The 20822-nt window shown below is 44.3% G+C and overlaps 1 protein-coding gene across 2 annotated transcripts; it reads right to left on the reverse strand.

Moving 5' to 3' along the window:
• Positions 1-200: 200 nt before the first annotated feature.
• Positions 201-18684, reverse strand: SMARCB1 (SWI/SNF related BAF chromatin remodeling complex subunit B1). Of its 2 annotated transcripts, XM_083148796.1 has the most exons (9): positions 18523-18684; positions 17501-17621; positions 13290-13419; positions 12752-12889; positions 10859-10986; positions 7263-7429; positions 6680-6870; positions 2852-2983; positions 201-678 (listed from the first exon to the last, which is right to left on the reverse strand). In XM_083148796.1, the coding sequence occupies exons 1-9, from the start codon at positions 18655-18657 to the stop codon at positions 639-641; spliced, it is 1182 nt and encodes a 393-aa protein (XP_083004922.1). In that variant the 5' UTR covers positions 18658-18684; the 3' UTR covers positions 201-638. The 2 variants fall into 2 exon arrangements, with proteins under 2 accessions (XP_083004922.1, XP_083004913.1); XM_083148787.1 differs by having other exon boundaries at positions 201-2983.
• Positions 18685-20822: the final 2138 nt, after the last annotated feature.

Here is a 20822-nt window from a genome sequence, read left to right on the forward strand (position 1 = left end):
AACGTTGGCTATATTCTGTAGGTATCCAAGAGGTAGACAAGGTTCCACTGTATTCTTACCTTCAAAAAGATGCTAAGGATGAGACAGCCTAAATGGGCAACCAAATTAAAAGGCTGCCACCAATGCCCTTGTGAACCCTTGAAGCATAAACACATATTCAAACAGAAATACATAAAACACCACCCTCAAACAATGCAGAATATTGAGCATTACTTTTATTCAAAAAGTTCTCTAGAAGTGCCTGAAGCACCTATACAAATTAAAAATAGAACACAAAAAGCTTTACAGATCACGTACACAGGTAAAAAGGAGGGCTTGGGACATCTGTCTCAGGTCTTCCGGTAGTCAGGTAGCACTAAATGCTTCACACTCTGTACATGGAAGGAAAGGATGTGAGGGAGTCAAACTTAGCAGCATCCAGCTGCTTTGAAAGTGGAATGTGTGGGTCCCCCGCACCTTCTGATTTGTCTCAAGAGGTGCTGGGACCACCCTCCTCTCCTCCACATATCTTTAGTCTTAGTAATTTTTACATTTTTCTTTCTTTTTTTTTCTCTTTTTAATGGTTACTTTTTGTTTATTTATGGGACGAGGTTCCATCTCCAGGATGTGAACCGTGAGTTTCGCCGGGAGGGGACTGTTTACCAGGCCGGTGCAGTGTTGGCAAGACGTCTCATACGCCTATAGGGAGGAAAAGAGAAGAGGGGCAAGGTAAATAAGGAGGTTGTAGGTGTATTCTTAACACTAAGGCAGAGGGTCATGTTCACGGGGATTTTTATTTTACACTGGCCATTGGAAAGAAACATATGCTGAATATACCTCTAATACACTTCCAGCCACTCTTATTTATTAAGTACTAAAATATAGGAGATTCCTAGAGTTGTAACTATATGTTATATAGTTCTTCTTGGACTCCAAGAGAGCATGTTGTCCGCAAAGAGCCGCAGTGTCCTTTTGGCAGCAAGTCCAATACTGCATACAACGTTGGGGGAAGCCATGGGGCCCATTTCAAAATGCTGTAATACAACACATGTACAGGTCTGTGGGTGAATCTTGACTAAAACAACTCATTTATATTAGGTTTATAAGGACTTAAGGGGAGGCGTTAACAGCATAATGTAGGAGAAACTGGAAGTATTGATAGTCTTTGGCCTAGATGAAGTGCAGGAGCATGTAAGTGTCTAATAAAGTGAACAATTGTACAACCAACTCTGCTGAATATACCTGCAATAACAAGGGGTTAACAAAGGGAAGTGCAGTCAATTTCAAGAGAATGCACCTTTCCCTCTCCGCAATGTGCATTCAAATATATGGTCCAACACAACTCTGACTTTACCAATACAAGGACATATCTAGCCTAAGCATGTGGACATATCTAGCCTAAGCTGTTTTATTTAAAGACATCATTGTTAGTACATTCAAACTGCGTCCAAGTCATTGCAAACAAGGGTATTAGGTTGTCCTATACAACCACCCACCAACACTGCCACCATTGGCAATTGTGGCAACCACCAAACCTAAGCAGGTTCAACTTCTCTAAAAAGGCACACAGAAAAGAATGCAATAAAATGTGCAAGTTGGAATAGCGATGTGTAATATTAATTATAATGACACATAAAAGCTACCAATCTATTTTCATATATTCCATTCCAACATGAAGACCACACAGAAGACATCCATACTGCAGTTAAACAGCAGGACTAATGAATAACAAAAAAACAACCTGGTTTCTTATGCAAGTCTCAGGTGACAACAATGTACATAGGGAGATGATAAACAATACTAGTCCAATTCTCCCAGTAACGTGATTCCCATTGTCCTATCAGAATGCTGACTGCATTATATACATTAGTGTCCAAGAGCCCTTTAACCAGTTAAGTATAGAAAAATTATAGTTACATTGATGAGAAATAAAAGTTCTTTAGTTGTCTTTTACACCAGTCACAAATCCTTGTATACTTTTTTGATTGACCTTTTTCAATAAAATTCCAGGGAGCTCCACAACCAGCATGGGCCGTCTTTTCTGAAACACTAATCACAGTTCCCTATGCTCCAAGAAAACATGAATACTGCTACTACACATTGTAAAAAAAAACACAAGTCTTAATACTGCACAAACGTACTTCATAAAGCTACCACCTCAAATATAATTAGTGGCTATTCCCATTACATTTAACTGCATCATGCACCAGTAGAATTATGCTCTACGGGAACTGGCAGAAGTTAAACGATATTAGCATTTAAAGCAGCAAAGCCATCAATAACATATCACAAAGCATATTTTTGGCACCAGTTTAAGTATTGCCTATCAATACAAACTATGCAAGACACTAAATGCACTACAAATGCAAGACACTAAAAACAACAGAGATTACTCAGTTACAAGGTTGTACATTTGCCAGGAAAACCAGCAATACGCCATATATTGTGGGTCCCACTAACAGATAATGGAGGGTAAGAGGGCGTCTGACTGTCTCAATGTGAGACAATAGGAGCTAGACTGTTTAAGTGCATTAAGGGTCCAAGTATGGGGACTAGAGTTTAAACAAATACTTTGGGCATGTATGTGCTACTAAGCTAATGGCGAGCACTGGGAGAAATGTCCGATCCCACCAGCTAAAGTCAAAATGAAATACCAACACGTCACTTGCAAAGTGCGAGAATGATTAAAAGAGCAGCTCCACTGGCTGAAGCACGACAGCACAGACACGAATAAAGACACATCACTTCATAGGCTGGTGCGCAAAAGCGAAAAGTCTTCCTCGCGGACGCTCCGAGGAAGTGCCACCTTGTTGTCTATATTCTACCCCGGCGGGAAGCCCGGAAGGAAAAGCGTATGAAACGACGGTGGCACCTGGTGTTCCTGTCCTGATCACGGATCTTCTTTTCCATTTCAGCATCTGTAAGGGTCTCCAGGAGAGGACACCACTGGTCTGCATCACCTGTATTACGGATGGCTATTTCCACTGTTGGCAAGGGGTTTTCACTGAAATCAAATAAGATAAGGTTATAAATTAACAAACTAAAGATTAACATTTTAGTTGATATTTAGTAGTATTTAGAAGTAATTATGACCAGACATTTACAATCCCTATTTTTAAAAGGTTCTTCAACAAAAGACAGGATTACACAGTCAGTCACAAACCATATACAACTGTCCACAGTGGGGAAAACATACAATTACAGGAACATATCACGTATCATACCTATACTTCTGGTAGGGGGCCGGAGAAGCCGAGAGCGGCTGGGGAGGCAGAGAAAGCAGCTGGAGATGAGGTGGAGGGCGGGAGGATGGAAAAGTGCAGCACCGGCTACGAGCTGGCGGACACACAGCACTGCATCCCCCCAGCAGGGAGGGTGGCCGGGTGGAGAGCGGGAGCATGCTGCGCCTCCTGTCACTGAGGTCTGGCTGCTGTCCGCGGCCAGCCTGCTGCTTCTTCAGTGCAACAAGCTGACTGGGACCAAGCACCCTACGCCACTATGGCAGCTTCCTGCTCAGGATCGGCCCCCGGTGCAGGCCACAGCCCCCATCGGCCCAGAGGACTCCTGGGAGGGTGGGGATGGACAGAGCAGGGAACGGATGGCCTTCCAGCTGCATTGTGCGGCCCCCTAGCCAGTCGGCCCGGAGGAAAACCCCCGGTCGTCAAGGACAGCAGGACCCCCGGCCGGAAAGCCACTAGAGGTATGGCTCCTGCACCAGGGCAGCAACGGTGTAACCTCAGCCCAGGGAGGGCCCAAGCTCCAAATCATGGCCTCACAGCCTCTTACTGACTACCCCCCTTTCTCCCTGCATGCTGGCTCTCCCAGCTCCAGCATGATGCCGTAATATGGCTGCCCAAAAAAACAGCTTGGCGGGTATGTATTCCCTGTGTGATAACCGTACTGTCCCTGCTTATATTGTTACCTACCTGGCTGCTGCAACGACCAGTGGCGCCGCTGATGGCTGCCTAGGCGCTGTGCAGCTCAACGGGTATATGTCCCCTGTATGATAACCGTACTGTCCCTGCTTATATGGTTACCTACCTGGCTGCTGCAATGAACAGTGGTGCCGCTGATGGCTGCCTAGGCGCTGTGCAGCTCAACGGGTATATGTCCCCTGTATGATAACCGTACTGTCCCTGCTTATATGGTTACCTACCTGGCTGCTGCAATGAACAGTGGTGCCGCTGATGGCTGCCTAGGCGCTGTGCAGCTCAACGGTCACGTGTTCCCCGCATGTAATGTCTTAATGTTATGTATGTAAAGTGTCTCCCTCCCCCCACAAAAAAATCCTAGTGTGCTCAAGCATACATGGCCAATAAAGTTGATTCTATTCTATATGGAGTACACACTAATTGTAAACATAATGAGGAGTCACCAGAACAGGTATATACAATTGTGATCATTCTAGGCTGTTTTAGCACTGTGCTCTGCACGATTTCTAAAGGACAAAATGCGCTCTGCCCCTCTAGCTGCACCCTGCTTGAACAGAATCATTATAATGATCATCTTAAAATTAGATATTTAACCCAAAATCATTCATACAGATGCTAACCAGAGCATGACTAAACACTCTTTACATTCATTTCTTTCCCCACATCTGCCAAAAAAATTTCATTTAAAAGGTCACCGAGCTTAAAGTTCAAATTACTGGAATGTGCCCAGGAAAGAAGTCGTCTTTTTTTATTTTTTATTTGTAAGGTTAGGAAAACAAGTCATTCATTTACATTCCAATCAGTCTGTTTAAATAAATAAAAATAAAAAGGCTGAATTTATACTTGGAATAGAGTTGTGTCCTCATACGTTATTGCTGCAGTCGAGCCAAACAACCCATCTCAGCACGCAAGGTCCCAGGAGACTCTGCGAGCACTGGGCATATTTTTTGCCGATATTGCATCATAGTCACACTGAGTAACAGGCGCACCAGGTGACTGACGATTTATTCGATATGTGAAGCTCCATAATGTAGCAGTTGCAGCTTTTGTCAAATACAAGTTTTGCTGTGCTCCATATACAAATTGTCACACACACAATATATATCCGACCTCTAATGACTTTACTACAGTGTTTCCCGAGCTCTGTTCTCAAGGCACACATGAGTAGTACAGGTTTTAGTGCTGGAGCACAGATTGTTAAATGAAAAAACCTGATTAGGTCAGTGTCTCAAGTGTGGCTTAATACCTCAACAGTTAGTCCCTTGAGAACGGAGGTTGAGAACCACTGCTTTACTCTAATGGGCAGACTCAATTATCCCTGACCTATTCAATTAAGTGCCGCTACCCTGTGTGTTAAGCCACAGATGGTGCAAAGTTGCATCAAATGCATGGTCTAAGAATTAACAAACTGGATAACAGTCTCCTGGCATTAAACCCAGAATTTATTAAACATTAGTTTAGCAAGCAGGGAATTTGTATACTAACTGAATAGCTCTGGGCTTAACCCTGGAGCTTTAGCAGTGAGGTTATCACCACGGCGTATTGAATTTTCCTCTAAAAATATGTTCAACTGACATTTATAATGGCAAGATCCACAGATCTATGCAAACCTTGTGGTTTGGGTTTATCCCTGATGTTCTGAAATCAGACATACACAGGATCTGTACTGCACATGTGCACATCTGATTTTGGCTACAGTAACTCCATAGCTGCTGCATGACCGAAAGGATGTGGCTGTTTGGGAGGCGGGGAACGTGCAGTAATTCTCACATTTTCTGGGCATGCTGACTCCAGTGCCTGCATCTTTAGATACACCTTCTCACTGGACACAGCTGAATGAAAACACTGGCCATACTAAGTACCCACAGGGTTACTCAGATTATCAAAATTCACACAGAATGATCCAATGCTTTGGACACTGCAGCAGATTACAGAAGCCAGCAGGAGGAGTTGTCTATATACACGATTCCAACTGCAGCAATAGCATGTTACTTCATAGCCACAATGCAAATCCAACCAGCTCTGAATAAGGCTCAATAGTTATGTAAGCATTTGATCTAGGTCATATGTCCGGTCCTTTAATAATTATTTTACAGACGTTCATGTTACTAGCACACATTTTTGAAACCAATGCCCCTTTCAGACCGCACTGTTATTTTGCAGAATTTTCACCGTTTTAAAACGGTGATATGTGCGGTCAGAAAGGTGCAGAGTGATTTTACCGTGTCCAAAAATATGGTTCTACCCGTTTCAGACCCTTTTTTTGCTGTCTGAACGGGTCTGAAGCGGTACCCAGGCAGCAGTGAGCACTATTGGTCCCCAGCGCAGTGCATATTTAATGAACCGGACGCTCATTACATATGTAATAAGATGCTCAATACATATGCGCATATAATATGAACAGCCGGCTCATTAAATATGCACTGCACTGGCTCAGAGGGGAGCTCCTGCTGGCAGTATAGGTGCGGGCTCCATTGCCTGATCCTCTCTATACCTCCAAGAGGTCACTGCCCAGCTCATCTCTGGGATGTGTCAGCTGCTTTCACACCGCAAACCTGCTTTAGACCAGGTATTTATATGCGATGTGAAAGGGGTTAAACTTGCTCTGACCCGTTTTAAATACCTGGTCTAAGCAGATTTTGCGGTGTGAATGCAGCACTAGAGTACACAAAACAGGTGCCATCTGGATCAATAGAGTAAACAATAGCACTGTTACAACTGGTTCCAACACCCTCAGAGTGATTTGTAAAAGCAGAATCATTTCCTACCTGAATGCATAGGTCTTCTGGTGCCAGCTGAGCTGCCCTCGGATGCTGTAGGCAATCGTGGTGACAAACTCCCCACCCAAGCCAAGTTCTGAACACAACTTCAGTGCAAACTTCTCTGGGGAGTTCTCTTTTTCTGACATGTCCCACTCAAACTGGTCCACCAAGGATATGTTCCCAACGTGGATATTTAGCTGAGGAAAAATACAAGGACAAAACCACAAACCAAGAAGTGAGGCCGCTATCGTCCAGTCACCAGCACAGGAATCTCAGACACAGATACAAAGCAGATTTCACCAGACATACAAGGCAGCCTCTTTGATGTTAGACAAACATTGTCATCAGCATATGCCATGCAAAGTAGCATCCAAGCATCAAAACAACTGTGGCTACTGTACAGAATATCCAATGATTAGCACCCTGTCAGAAAAAGAGCAAATGATAATTCTGCATGCTTACAACAGCACACAGAGGCCCATGCAACACACTGCAAGGGCATGCAATGAAGGATTAGAAATAGATACAGAAGATTATAGAAAGAGGACAGAAATAGAGAGGACAAGTCAGATTTCTGTCTCTCATGTACCTTGATGATGACTCTCTGGTCAGACTGGTCCTCCAGAATGCTGTCTGTGGGATAAGATTCTATCTGCTGGCGGATAGCTGAAGCAATAGCTGGGACAAATGCAAGCGGATTCAAGTCTAGGTCATCGCAGAGGATCTCTGCAAACATCTCCGGAGTCATTAATTTTTCTGTTGAGAAGGAAATAAAAAATATAACATATCTAAGTCTAGTGTGTACACCAGGGCTCGACAAACCCCGGTCGCCAGGTCGCCATGGCGACCAGAGTTTCCTCCCTGGCGACCAGATCCTGTGAGTGGTGTGGCCTGCCCCTTGCCGAGGAGACAGGACAACTGCAGTGTGTCTCAGTTCCTGCCTATGCTCAGCTTAAAGAGGCCATAGCTGCTGAATGCTTTTAGTAATGTGACTGACCCCCGCCCCCTGGCAGCATATCTGTCATCCGGACACCTGACCCAGGTGTCCGGATGACAGATATGCTGCCAGGGGGCGGGGGCACAGAGATCCTTCTGCGCGTCCTCAGCAGTGTGACATCCGTGGCTCCCCTTGCACCCAGTCACTTACTGACTTCGGACAGCCGGCGCCGATCCCCCTTCACCCCTACCACATCCCGCACAGCGCCGTCTTGACCGGCCACTGAAAGCTGCGCAGCAGATGCGCGCTCCAGACCATAGTGCCGGCGCCACACCCCCTTCACCTCGGCCGCAGAAGAGAGCAGCCGTCTGCTACCCTGCTCCACCGCCACATCCTGCGCAGCGCCGTCCGGCCCGCCCACTCAAAGCTGCGCAGAAGATGATCTGCAGCCACAGTGCACACACCTATATGCACAGGTATGTTGGGCAGGCTGAACAGCGGGCGGCGGGGCGTGCAGCTGGGCAGGGTGGGGCGGGCACAGGTAAGCGTCGTGGAACCTGGTGGGTACCGGTGGGTGCCGGCAGAATTTGAAAAGGCTCTTTCAAAAGACTGGCCGGCCGCTGATTGGCTGAGAGAACTCTCACTCAATCAGCGGCTGGCCAGTCTTTTGAAAGTGTTTTTTCAATTTCTGCTGCTGGACTGGAGAAGAGGAACGGACAGCCCAAGGTGAGAATATTTGTTTGTATGCATGTTTGTAAATAAAGTTGTACTTTTCAGGGTGTCTGTGTTTTTTTTTTCTACATTGGTTATGATGTGGGACTACAAGTCCCAGCAGGCACTTTGTTCCCCTACATGCTGGGACTTGTGGTTCTCCAGCATAACCCAATGTATTTTTACTCTATTTTTTTTTATATACAATGATTTTTTTAAAATACAACTAAACATCTGATTTTTTCTGTTTCATATAGCACTGTTCAGGCCGCCCCCCCAAACACCATAGACGGCCATCCAATCATATAATCATGGTACCTACGATTTGCATTCGATAAATCCGGTGATTTATCGGATGCAAATCTTACGTTAAAAAAATGGCACATCAGGTGCAAAATTGGATGCTGGCGGGGGAAGATATGCAGTGCTCCAGGCCACACTGCCACTGCCGGTGCCACTCCCCCTTCACCTCTGCCACAGAAGAGAGCAGCCATCTGCTACCCTGCTCCGCCGCCACATCCTGCACAGCGCAGTCCGGTCTGCCCACTCAAAACTGAAGACACCATCTCCAAGTCTTACTGCGAGGATGGATGATGTGCAGGCCCCACTGACTGCTCCTATTCCATTGCCTGGGGACACAAGCTGGGTCCTTACAACTTATGTATGTGTCTGCCCTTACAATTTATCTGTGTGTAGGTGTGCCCAAAAATTGTGTGTGTGTGTGTCAGTGTATACCTTGTACAAGTTTTCATTTTTATTTTTGGGGGGCCATTTCGTTTGTCTGGCTCCTACACTTTTGTCCTGGCTCCTAGATTTTAGAAAAATTTGTCAAGCCCTGGTGTACACTCAATGTTGTTAACGACGCATGCTTTCGTTAATGCCCCTGCCCCCACCGCAGACCGCATGGCATCACTGTGCGATATTGGTCAGTGCACTCTGGTTTGACCAGTGGCAACACCAATATAGTTGGCTACTTTATATCTCCCGGGCCGCTAGCCTGCCAGTGTGATAGTACTAAGCATGAATCAAAGACATTACTAAATATCAGGAATGCTATTAAAACCTAGCAGGATAAAATTGATACTTGCTTATTAGAACCTTACAATAATATTAATATGATTCAACAATATATTAAATGGATTGTGTAAACCACAAGCACTGCAGTACCTCAAATCAAAACAATAAATCACTCTGTACTTAAAATTGCAAGAAAATGAATGTTTTGTAACCACTAAGGAATACGGGGTAGTTCTTATTAGGACATTCATTTATCATTCTAATAGCAAGAATCTAGAGATCACAAATAGATTTTCATAATAACTGCACTTGATAATGGAATTTTTTTTTTTTTTTAGGTAGATGAACGAAGTGTATAAAATATAAAGGAATAACATTAGCACATCCTACTGCGTGAAATGAGGGAACATATATTTATCGATACCTGGATGTATAAAATTTGGGTACACTTTTTATGCGGTATTGTCTGGTGATCACAAGTAAGTAACTATTGAAAATGCACATTGTATTGCATAGAGGACACCCTTCTTTCAAGCAAGCGTGACCACTGGCCATGAGTGGAGTGTAAGTGCTAGGATGGAGAAAATCATACAAAATAAGTGCCCTCATCCAACTGTCAGGTCTACTAGTATTTCTGCAGTGCAGGGTTATACTGTCTGGTAATCATAGCTGAACACCAGACTGAAACCATTAAGGGAACAGATTCTTCACAAACAAGGGTGGCCCTGAGTTTACTGAAACCAGGATGAGACATTTCCCCACATCCCTGAACTTCATGATGAATTCTTCAGTACAGTGCATTTTTAATTCTCTAGCCCATATAACTGCCAATTTTTATCTGGGATCAGGTAGGGCTTATTTTAGCCAAGCATGATGACATCATTAAACCCAACATCCTTCTTAATTTCCGGCAAGTCCGCAACATTATTTGAATCCATGCAGTGCTTATGGAGTCCCATTTGAAGGTGTTCAATATGTAGTGTTCACAATAGGGCAGATATGGAATGCCCCAGTAGACAAGGTAGCTCCGCACACATGCAAATAAAAGGACATGGCCATGGGAGATTTTCAACTCTTGTGGGCGTGCCCATTACATTTGGAAATGCAGTGCTGCCCCCATGCATCTTATTCACTAGCAGTGATTGCTAGCCACAACTTTTAACACCCACAGGACACTGCATCATATGGGTGGCAATGGCAGTGGGCAGGTCGTTTCAGCAGAGCGTCTTCATAAGGGCAGGGCATATTTTGTCATCTTAGAATCAGGCAGGGCGAGGCACCCTGCTGAAACACCCTACCCGGAACATTAAACATGGTTTCGTGTTGACAGTCCAAACGTAATATACAAACAGACAAAAATTTACCGTACCATGTACAATTTGTGTTTGTCTCCAGTATTGGAATTATTAATGTGCAGTATTCTTGTGTGTACAAGCCTCAACATTAATGTTCAGTATTCTTGTGTGTACAAGCCTCAACAATAGGTTTATATTCAATCAATCATTTTAGGCCAATAGTACCATTCATGTTCCATGTAAAGGCATCACGCAACTTCTGCCCATCTATCTCCATGTCCAATCGGATGGGAACTAGCACCTCTGGCTGAGAAGCGTTCTCATGAATCACTGCTGGATCATGGTCATCAAAGCTGTAAAGAAGTAAGAAACAAACTGATAACAATGAAGATGGTCAGTCAGCTTTAAAGTCACAATTTGATGATAATCAATATAAAACCAATAGGAACATTCGCACCTTTGAAACGTAGCATACAGAATGATAAATATCTGCAGGTTCTATCATGTGTGCCATGTCCACAATCTCTTTACAACCTTGGAAATATTTTTCACATTAATATCTCTATCTTGATCCGTGGTTCTCTACTTCAGTTCTCAAGTACCCCAAGTTCAAGCTTTCAGGAGAATTCTGACCCAGAAACATAAGTGAACTCAAGTGTTCATGAATTCCAGAAAAGTGATCTGTGGGGGTATTGGAGGACTGGAGAAGAAAACAACTGTATAAATGTATTTCATTCTACACCACTGAAGGCTAACCTTGACACTCCAGATGTTGTTGAACTACACATCCCAGCATGCCCTGCTACAGTTTTGCTATTTGGCCATGCTAAAACTGATGCAGGGTTTGCTGGGATGTGTAGTTCAACAGCTGGAGTGTCAAGATTAGCCATCACTGTTCTACACCATCTATCTTGGCAGACAAGCTTCAGGATTGTCTGGTACCTAAATAATACTGATCTCCCTTCTGTAAAACTCCTGTGTTTGAGAACCACTGAGCTAGAGGGTAGTTCTTCTAAGGTGCAAAACTCTTATTACTTAAAACGTACAGATTTGGGAGTCAAAAGAATAACACACTAAAAAAGAACCTGCCGTATATAATAAAGTAATTTATGGTAGTGGTTCCCAAACGCAGTCCTCAAGGCGCTCCAACAGTCCAGGTTTTCGGGATATTGCGGCTTATGAACAGATCGTATAATAAGCATGCATATCCCGAAAACCATGGACTGTTGGAGTGCCTTGAGAACTCAGCGGGAACTACTGAGTGAAGGTGCATACACACGGAATGATGTTGGAAACGATTGTAACCAATGGTTTCAAAACGATTTGAAACTTCACAAAAGATTGGTCTATGATCTTCCTGCATGCATGAAAAATCATAGAGCGATCTTAACGATCAGCGGGTACGCGCATCGTGAGTGATACAAAAAACGATTTGAACAATTGGACGTTCCTATCAATCGGGAACACCCACATCTTGTTTCAAGTCTTTCCGTGGGTTTGGACCATAACTCTAAGTCAGTTTGAATTTAATTCCTCATTTGCTAGTAGTCTTAGAATATTAACAAGGTACATGATCAATACAACAAAGTGGGTAGTCCCCATCCCCACAGTCGGTAGTCATGAAATGGTCTGATTGGTCTCTTTATATAGAAAAGATGGGCTGCTCAAACATTATCAGCAGTCCCCCGGATTTAACTACACTCGATTTTCATTAAATATGTAACTCTCTCGATGTTCACTAACCCCATTACAGTGGGAAGTTCAAGACCGTCATACCGATACAGTGTTTGATTCAACAGTGAATTGTGAGACAAATGCTATCTTATTATGTACAGTGTGCAACATCTGTTCCCCCTTCCCTTTTTCTCCCTTCTGTACCCCCTTATTATTTGGTTAAAAAATAAAAATCTAATGTTTAAAAAAAAAAAAAAAAGTGGGTAGTCAGCGTGGGGTATGGGTCATAAAGGTCGACAGGGCTTAGGTGTTTTTGTGCTGATAAACTGATTCCTATAAACAAACAAAAATAGGGACTTTTATACAATGCTGAATGTACACTATAGGGTAAATCAAGCATATCAGATCTTATGGGTACACGGTGTAAGCGACTGCAAATCTTACCACAAAGGGAAGGTCCTTTTCTTGTCACGACCCAAACGGTTTCGGTTGATAGTCGTAGAACAGGGCACTGCATCCAAGTGGTGGGAACTGTTGGGCAGTGTTGGAACCCACTGGCTGTTTCTTTTTGCTTTCTGTTCCCTTTTGACAGAAAAAAAATAGAACTGAAAAGACATCCAAAACGCAAGTGGCATAAAAGTTACATTAGATTTGAAACCCTGTTTGCCAAATGCAATAGGGCGTGAGAATCAGAAAGAGAGAGATTTGGGCGAGTTTTCCCATTTTTTTAAAGTGGCAATTAATTACATGGCAAAATCAACCTGTAAATGATTGCCGCTTAAAAAAATAAATAAATAAAAAAAAGGGGAAACTCTCCCAAAAACGCTCACTTTCTGATTATCACACCCTATTACCTGTACATTGGGCCCAGGGTTCTTTTTCAAAAATAAACCAATGCATTTATTGGTTTGTGGCCAAATCCACAATTTTGGGGAAATCTGGAACAGAAAAAAAAATCCATCAATATGAACATGTCCCTTACCTGAGGTAAGTTGGAGGTTCCGTACTAATAGAGACAGCTTTGTACTTTTCATCATTTCCGTCAAGAATCTCCTCCACTTCCGAAGCTTTTAAAAGGGTAACACTGGTAGCTAAGGTTGTGTATCCATGGTCTAGATATGGAAAAAAAAAACATTAAAAAGAACATTACACAACTATCTCAAAAGCAAAAACATTTATTTCAAAGTTAGTGCAAGTTGCTATTGCCAACAATTACACTGGACAGCAAAATGCTGGTGTGATACTAACGTTACTAAAAGCATTTTAAGTGTCAGCATTATAGCATTAAACAGGGTACATCACCATCATCTAAAATGCATTAACCGGCATTAGTATTATGTTGGTACTATGCTGCTCACAATCTCATAGTAGACATTGTACCCAACCACAAATTAGACCACTTCCCAAAGATAGATGTAGCAATACGTTTTACAGTCCCATAAGCAGCTAGAACAGAAAGAAGATAAAATAACAGCTGAAGGACCGGAATGAGAGGTGGAAGCAGAAGCATGCACAGCAGCATCTATTTGCGATCGTCCATTCGATTTTTATAGAGTGCTCCCCTGGTCTACACCTGTGCCTCAGAATGTGCATGCAAGGACTAAGATGCCTAATTTCAGTGTTGGTAGAAGATGAAATACCAAGGCAGGTCTTCAATGCTGTGGGCAAGTGGTGACAGCGAGCAGAGCTTCCTGCTCGCTGTCACCACTCACCCTGACAGTATTCAACGCAGCCCCCTCATATGCCAATTTCCCCTCGCTCCATTTTTTGAGCGAGGGGAAATCGGCGTATGCGGCTCCTGAACCAGCGAGACTCGCGGCTAAATACAGCGAGTTTTCTGCATTAGCCGCGGGTCTCGCTGTTTTGGGGAATTCTCGCCATCCTGTGACGGCGAGGATTTCCCCGTAACGTTGAATAGAGCGAGAGGCCGGCGCGGGGGTTAAACAGCGAGGATTGCTGGTTTTCTGCAATCCTCGCTGTTTAACCCCCTCGCCGCGGCATTGAATACACCTACAAATGGTGCATCCTTGGCAGCACTATCGAAACTTGCAGCGGCCCTATGGCAGGCGGAGATCCTTTGTATTATTAATGCCTCCTATGTGAGGGTCTGTGTATACAACCACCTTCAGCTACCTGCCCGTGACATTGCCATATCACACCCATAAAACAAACCATCTCTGAATGCACTGAGACCTCCCTGTCACTGCCCAGAAAAAGCCCACTTAATTTTCAATGCACTTCTTCCCAAGTGGGAAATTCTGTATATTTCTGTATAGAGACAATAGTGACTTATATGCTGTAGCATAAAAATCGGTCCACTACCTCCAACACTAGCAGTGCATCCACCTCTGGATGACAACTGCTGTGTCAAATAAATAAATCAGTAGTGTTCATTCTGGCACCCAACATCTTACAAAACCCATGCAGGTCCTCTTCCCTGCCTGGGGTGTCACACACGGCTGTGGTGGTTCTAGCACAGTGTGGTCTGTATTTCAGCACTTCTATGCAGAACAAACCTGTGCTAGAAGCACCCCAGAAAGAGGAAACTGCATGGGTTTTGGAATATGTAGGGTGCTACAATGAACACTATATCAGCATGCTTGTTTCCAAGCTTTCCCTCCATCCCGTGTGCATGGACACAGTGTTTAATAGAGGGCTGGGCAATTCCTCTTACTCACATCACTTGCGCGCAAATCACAATTCATAAATGCATTACATCTTAACAGCCAACAGGTCTGTGACCGATTGCTACAATTCCCTGATCCAACAATGGCAGGGTTGGGGGATCAGGGAAATCCAATATGTATTTTCAAGATGTGCCAATCCCAAAAAAGAGATTGGTATTGGCAAATCAGAGATCTTTACTATATGGACTTCCACTGAATCCTTCCATACCCGCCGAATGGAGTTTTCTGATTATCAGAACGGGGAATCATGGCATTGATGTAGGGACCACAGAACACTTAAGCTGACTGACTACCAGTGTTAACCTATTATACATTGATTGACATGGAAACCAAATTAACATTAATCATGGCAGGTCTTGAGTTCCAAACCCTATATTTGTATCCCTGTGCAACATCGGGGAATATTATAGAAGTCTAGAGCAGTAAATTGTAAGCTTCTCTTGTTACACCTTTCATATCCATCCTAGTCATAGAAAACAGATTTTGCCCTATTTCAAGGATATAAATGCCAGTTTTACATAGTATTATTCATTACATTATTAAACATTTGTGAAGATGCCCTTACACTGTGCGATTTGCGAGTGCGATGCGAGTTCCCACGCACATCCCATCGCAGTTCAAAAAGTACGTGCTGCACTTTTTTTTTTAAACTAGCTTTGGATCACATCACATGCAAATCCCATGCGATGCAGTTCAAAACGCATGAAATGGTCGCACCGTGTATGGGCACCTTAAGAGTAACCAAGCAACTACTCTAAAGAGGAGAGAACAATGACTTATTCGTGTGCATGTTATTTCATTAAAACTATATTGTTCAATTACTATACAGAAATAAATGCTGACGTACAGCCATGATGCCAACCAGCATAACAATACAAACAGAATAATCTATGTAATTTATACAATTAAGATGGTTGTCTATAATATTTAACTTTGTTTAGACTAGAAAAAGACCTATTTAAACCTGATAAGATGCCACAATTAAGGCACCAATAAAACAGTTTACTTTTTCTTTCTGGCCTGTGCCAACAGGAAGAATCTAGCACAAATACCAATAGGGTGAACCTAGTTGCACCCCAGCAGAAGTGTGTGTGATCTAAAGCAGTGGTCCTCAACCGATGTTTTGAAGGCACACCAACAGTCCGGGTTTATGGCTATCTAGGCTTAAGGTGGGCATACATCAAGCCGATTTGGACCGATTGCGATCAATCGGCCTGATACATCAGACCAAATTGGTTCTTCGTGACATGGGGTCGGGTCCGATGCGCGGTCCCGTGCATATCGGACCCGGCCCCAGGGGTCGGACCGGCGGGACATACGATGTAAGATCAGTCGGGGCGGTGAGGAGCAGCGGGGGTGGGCGGGCAGCTGGGGAGGAAGCAGTGGGGTAGCAGCGCTTTACCAGATCAGTGCTGGGGCGGGCGGCGGTGACCATCAGTCTCACTCTCCACTGTCCGTGTCCAGCGCGGTAGCGGGCGGGCAGCCACGGCTAATACATCTTTAAAATAATGTGTCAAATGACTCTCCGGCTTTTGATTGGCTGAGAGTGCTCTCTCACAGCCAATCATTAGCCGGAGAGTCATTTGACACATTATTTTAAAGATGGAATAGCCGCGGCTGCCTGCCCACTACAGCGCTGGACACGAACAGTGGAGAGTGAGACTGATGGACACCGCCGCCCGCCCCAGCACTGATCTGGTAAAGCGCTGCTACCCCCCCCCCCCCCCCCCCCCACCCTGCAGCTCCCTGTTATTTTTTTTTTTACATGTGATAAATCATGCAAAAAATGGCACATCAAAGTCCTTATCGTAGGTGAGCTGCCGGGCGGCTCGGATGAGAATTGGATCCGACTTGTCCTTAGGACAAGTCAGCTCTATGTATGGGGGCCTTAAGGCAGAGGTGACTTACAGATAGAGCTGCTCTCATTAGAGTGGCTCCTGGCGATTCTATCGCAATTTGCTGCCCCCCCCAGAGTCCGACAGAATAGGGTGTGTGCATACGAGACGTTCATGCGCCCATTCTCCTGGAAGCCCCCAAGTCTTCTGTCCCTGTTCCCTGCTGCCTTACTGTCCAGGACGCACGAGTGAGCCGCTCACATGTCCCCATCCACCAGCCTGTGCCAGCTGATGAGATCTGCCGAGCGGCTGATGGCTGCTCCATCTGTAATTTGTACCTCAGTCAGCTTGATTATACAATGGGGACATTTAATAGGATGATAGAATCAGAAAGTGAGAGATTTGGTAAGAAATCTTCAGTTTTTTTAAAGCGGCAATTATTTACACTGCAAAACCAGTTTAATTTTCTTACCAAATCTCTCACATTCTTAATCTCTCATACTACTAAATTTCACCCCATATGTGAATAAGCAGGGATAGCCGTACAAACTTGACTGTTTGTGTGCCTTAAAGGACCATGGTTGGGGACCACTGATCTAAAGTGTGCTAGAAAAACATGCTGTAAATAAGTGCCTGACTGGACATTTAAAAAAAACAAAAGCATCAATTACATTTCTTCCCATGCGAGGAGGCTACAATTTTCTTCCTTTCTTCAACAGTGGCCAAACGTCTCCAGAGGGAAGGATACCTTTTGTACAGTGAGCCCCTAAACATGCGCAGGTAATTCCCCACCTGTGAACAGGAACAGATCCATCAGTGATGCTTCTTTCATACCAGTTTCAGACGTAACATTTGTATATGGCATTTGGTGAAGTTAGTTAGTGTAACTGTACTACACAACTATGGCCCAACACCTTTATTCAAAAAAACTATTTTTATAACAACAAATATGATCTAAAGTAAATACTTGGGGCGGAACAGACAGTGTAATGGTTAGCATTACTGCACAGGGAGCGACATGTGTAGGAGAGCTTTCTGAGCAATGTTACATCGCTCAGAATGCTTAGCACACAGCGCTGCTCAGCGCGGTGTGCTCCGGTTTCCACTCACAATCCAAAAATATACTGGTAGGTAAATCGACTCCAAACAAAAAAAAAACCTAGAATGAATATGTGGGCAAGTACTAGGGAATATTGACTGCAAGCTCCACTGAGTCAGAAACTGATGTGAATGTTTAAATATTGCTAAATATGTGCGCTATACTGTATAAATAACAGGTAATATTGTAAATTGTTTCACAGCAGTTCCTGAAATGTTATTACTTTCAATTATTGTATACACCACAACTTCCCACGGAGTGCTGTATTTGTCCCCAAACTCACATCCCACTTGCAGTAACGTTGGGAAAGCAAATTCAGAGTTAAATGTAGTTTTCCCAATAGTTTGTTCATTGATCCGGGTTACAGCATTTGTACAGACCTGCTGCAAAACATTCTCAGACAGTAGGACTAGGTTCTATTGATAGCATACAAATAACCCGAGTGTATCCTCTTCCATGCACCGTTCCTTATTATTGTTTAGCACTGCTTCCTCCGTGCACCCTCCCTCCTGCCCCTTTGTCTCAGGCCCTGCTCTCGGCAGCGAGCTCCAGCCGCTGCCCCTAGCGGGGACCCCGATCTCCCCGGTCACACACCTCAGAGCCGATCATGAAGAATTCCCCATCTTCTTCTAGTTGGAATTTCACCGGCTTTTGGCCGAACGTTTTACTCAGCGCCATAATCATCTTGCCGTCTCCCAGTCCCAGCGCCGGGCCCGCCGCACCGAGCATGCGCGAAAAATCAACTGCCGACTACGCATGCGCACTCCTAGACACCAAAATGAGCATGCGTTTAACTGGAGGAATCACAGCGCAAAGCAGTATGGGTCTCAAGTTAGTGTGTGTGACGCTGACTGACTGCCTGACTGTGCGCGCTCCCGGCTCAGCGCGTGCACGGCGCGCAGTGTGTGTGTGGAAGTGGAACTGTTTGTATGCTCAGTCTATTGTTGTTGTAACGTGAATGGGTGAAATATTCCAATTGACACGTTTTAAGTGAAAAACACTGCTGCAGTACATTTATACTTAATTGAATAACACTAATAAAATATACTTGAACTACAAAGTTGGTGAATTCAGGAGCATATGTTACAGTTCGGTACTTCCTCATCTTTGCGGCCACAGTTTACGCCAGTTACGTTAGCCGCTTTCTGAAAAGCACCATTGTCCCCTCACAAACTCACTTCGCTCGCCACGCTAAGGGCTCGGTGTCTCGCTTCGCTAGCCACAACTTTACTAAAGGTAATAGATGGTGGCGTGGACCCAGGGTGGTGCGGGTTATGCTACGTAAGTTCCGTAGCATGAGCTGTGGCCGCAAAGATGAAGTACCCACAGTTCTTTAGCACGCACACTATTAAGGGTTGTTTCTTAATTGGACGTATCTCTGCAAATGTAAACCTTTCGCTGTTTTCAAACTCGGCCCTCAGGACCCCACACACTCACGCAGTCATAACCTCCAACATCTGAAGGGGAGAAATCGGTACAAATTTGTAAAGGGGGCGTGGCCACTGGCCACGTAGTCTTTCCTATACTTTCAATGGCTAGCTGGAAACTCAGAAGGTGTATAATACCATAATCCGATACATGTACCAGGCTACAAAGAAGCATGAGGATGCGGGGAGCTGTTTATTATCTGCCCTCAGCAACATTTGTGTGCTGCATAGTTATACGTGAGCTACCCCACCCCCGGCATGCACATAGTAACCTTCCCGGGGTCGTGACTTGAATACTCCTCCCCCTGCTGCTTGCACATGTGCTTCCAGCTGACATGGTTACTGTCCATCGGGTGTACTGAGTGTGCCTGCCAGGGGAGAAGGAAAGGCCATTGCCCGGATATACCAGTGTGCCGGTTAGAACTGCTGATGGGTTCTGTGCGTGTCCTTCCCTCCTGTCAAAATATGGTCCATTGGATTTTAGCCGATACAGACCGTAAAAAAACAATACTGTACCGAATAAATTTGTACAGTTGGAGGCTATGCTCAGTTCATGTGTTTCAGGTCACATTTGGTGATACATAGTGCTCCTGCTGGATACAGGGACAGATTAACAATGGGGTGGATGGAGATGCAGCTGCAGGCCTTCACATAAAGGCCTGCCATGGTCTATTACCATGACAGCATGATGATGATCACCTGCTGGCCACATGGTTGGCCCTAAATCATAAGTATTAAAATTGCATTTCTATTTTACACATTTATGCAATTTTTGTACTTTTATATACAGGTATACTGTATATTAAGAAGAAACTGGTGTTTATAGTGTGTGGGCTGTACATTCCTACATGGAATTGACCTCACCTCCCTCACTTTTATAATAGGCCATTGAACATTTTCTGCTCCTGGCCCATTAAACCCTTAATCCAACCCTGGGTGGGTAATCTGGAAGACATGACCTGTGTGGGGTCCTAAGGGCAGAGTTTGAGAACCACTGATCTATCCTATTCTGAGTTGGGCGGAACTTGGCAGGATCTGTCTTTCCATGAAATTAGTGTTTTGGGGCAGGAACTGGACTGTGACAATGTGATTTAACGGAACTGCTTACATGTGGCTGCATACAAAGAAGCATAGTTGCCTACCCTCCTGCTTTCTGCAGGAGACTCCCTGACATAGCAGCAATCTCCCTCTCTCCCTCATTAGTCTAGCAATCACCCTAATTTCACCTAGCCCACATTACACTGTTACATTTTTGGGGAAAAAAGGAATAAGAGATAGATACATTTACATTGAATCATCAGCGCCATTTCCCATCACGTTACCAAGTATAGTAGCTCTTACTAACTGCTTTGGGCTCATCTACATTTGTATATAAGTAATTTTAAAAGATTCCTCTCAGATGTAGCAGTACACACCCACGCTTCTAGGTGCCACGCTCCCAATCTCTTTTCACAATCTCTCCATATA

The sequence above is a fragment of the Crinia signifera genome, chromosome 1 (assembly GCF_055691185.1).
Source record: "Crinia signifera chromosome 1, ASM5569118v1, whole genome shotgun sequence".
In the NCBI taxonomy this organism is placed as follows: domain Eukaryota; kingdom Metazoa; phylum Chordata; class Amphibia; order Anura; family Myobatrachidae; genus Crinia; species Crinia signifera.

Coding starts and splice junctions, on each gene's coding strand:
- SMARCB1 (XM_083148787.1), bottom strand. CDS start 18,657: ATGCTCGGTGCGGCGGGCCCGGCGCTGGGACTGGGAGACGGCAAGATG. Junction 17,622..18,522: donor TCTTCATGATCGGCTCTGAG/GTGTGTGACCGG, acceptor TCCTGTTCACAG/GTGGGGAATTACCTGCGCAT. Junction 12,890..13,289: donor GAACCTCCAACTTACCTCAG/GTAAGGGACATG, acceptor TTCTGTCAAAAG/GGAACAGAAAGCAAAAAGAA.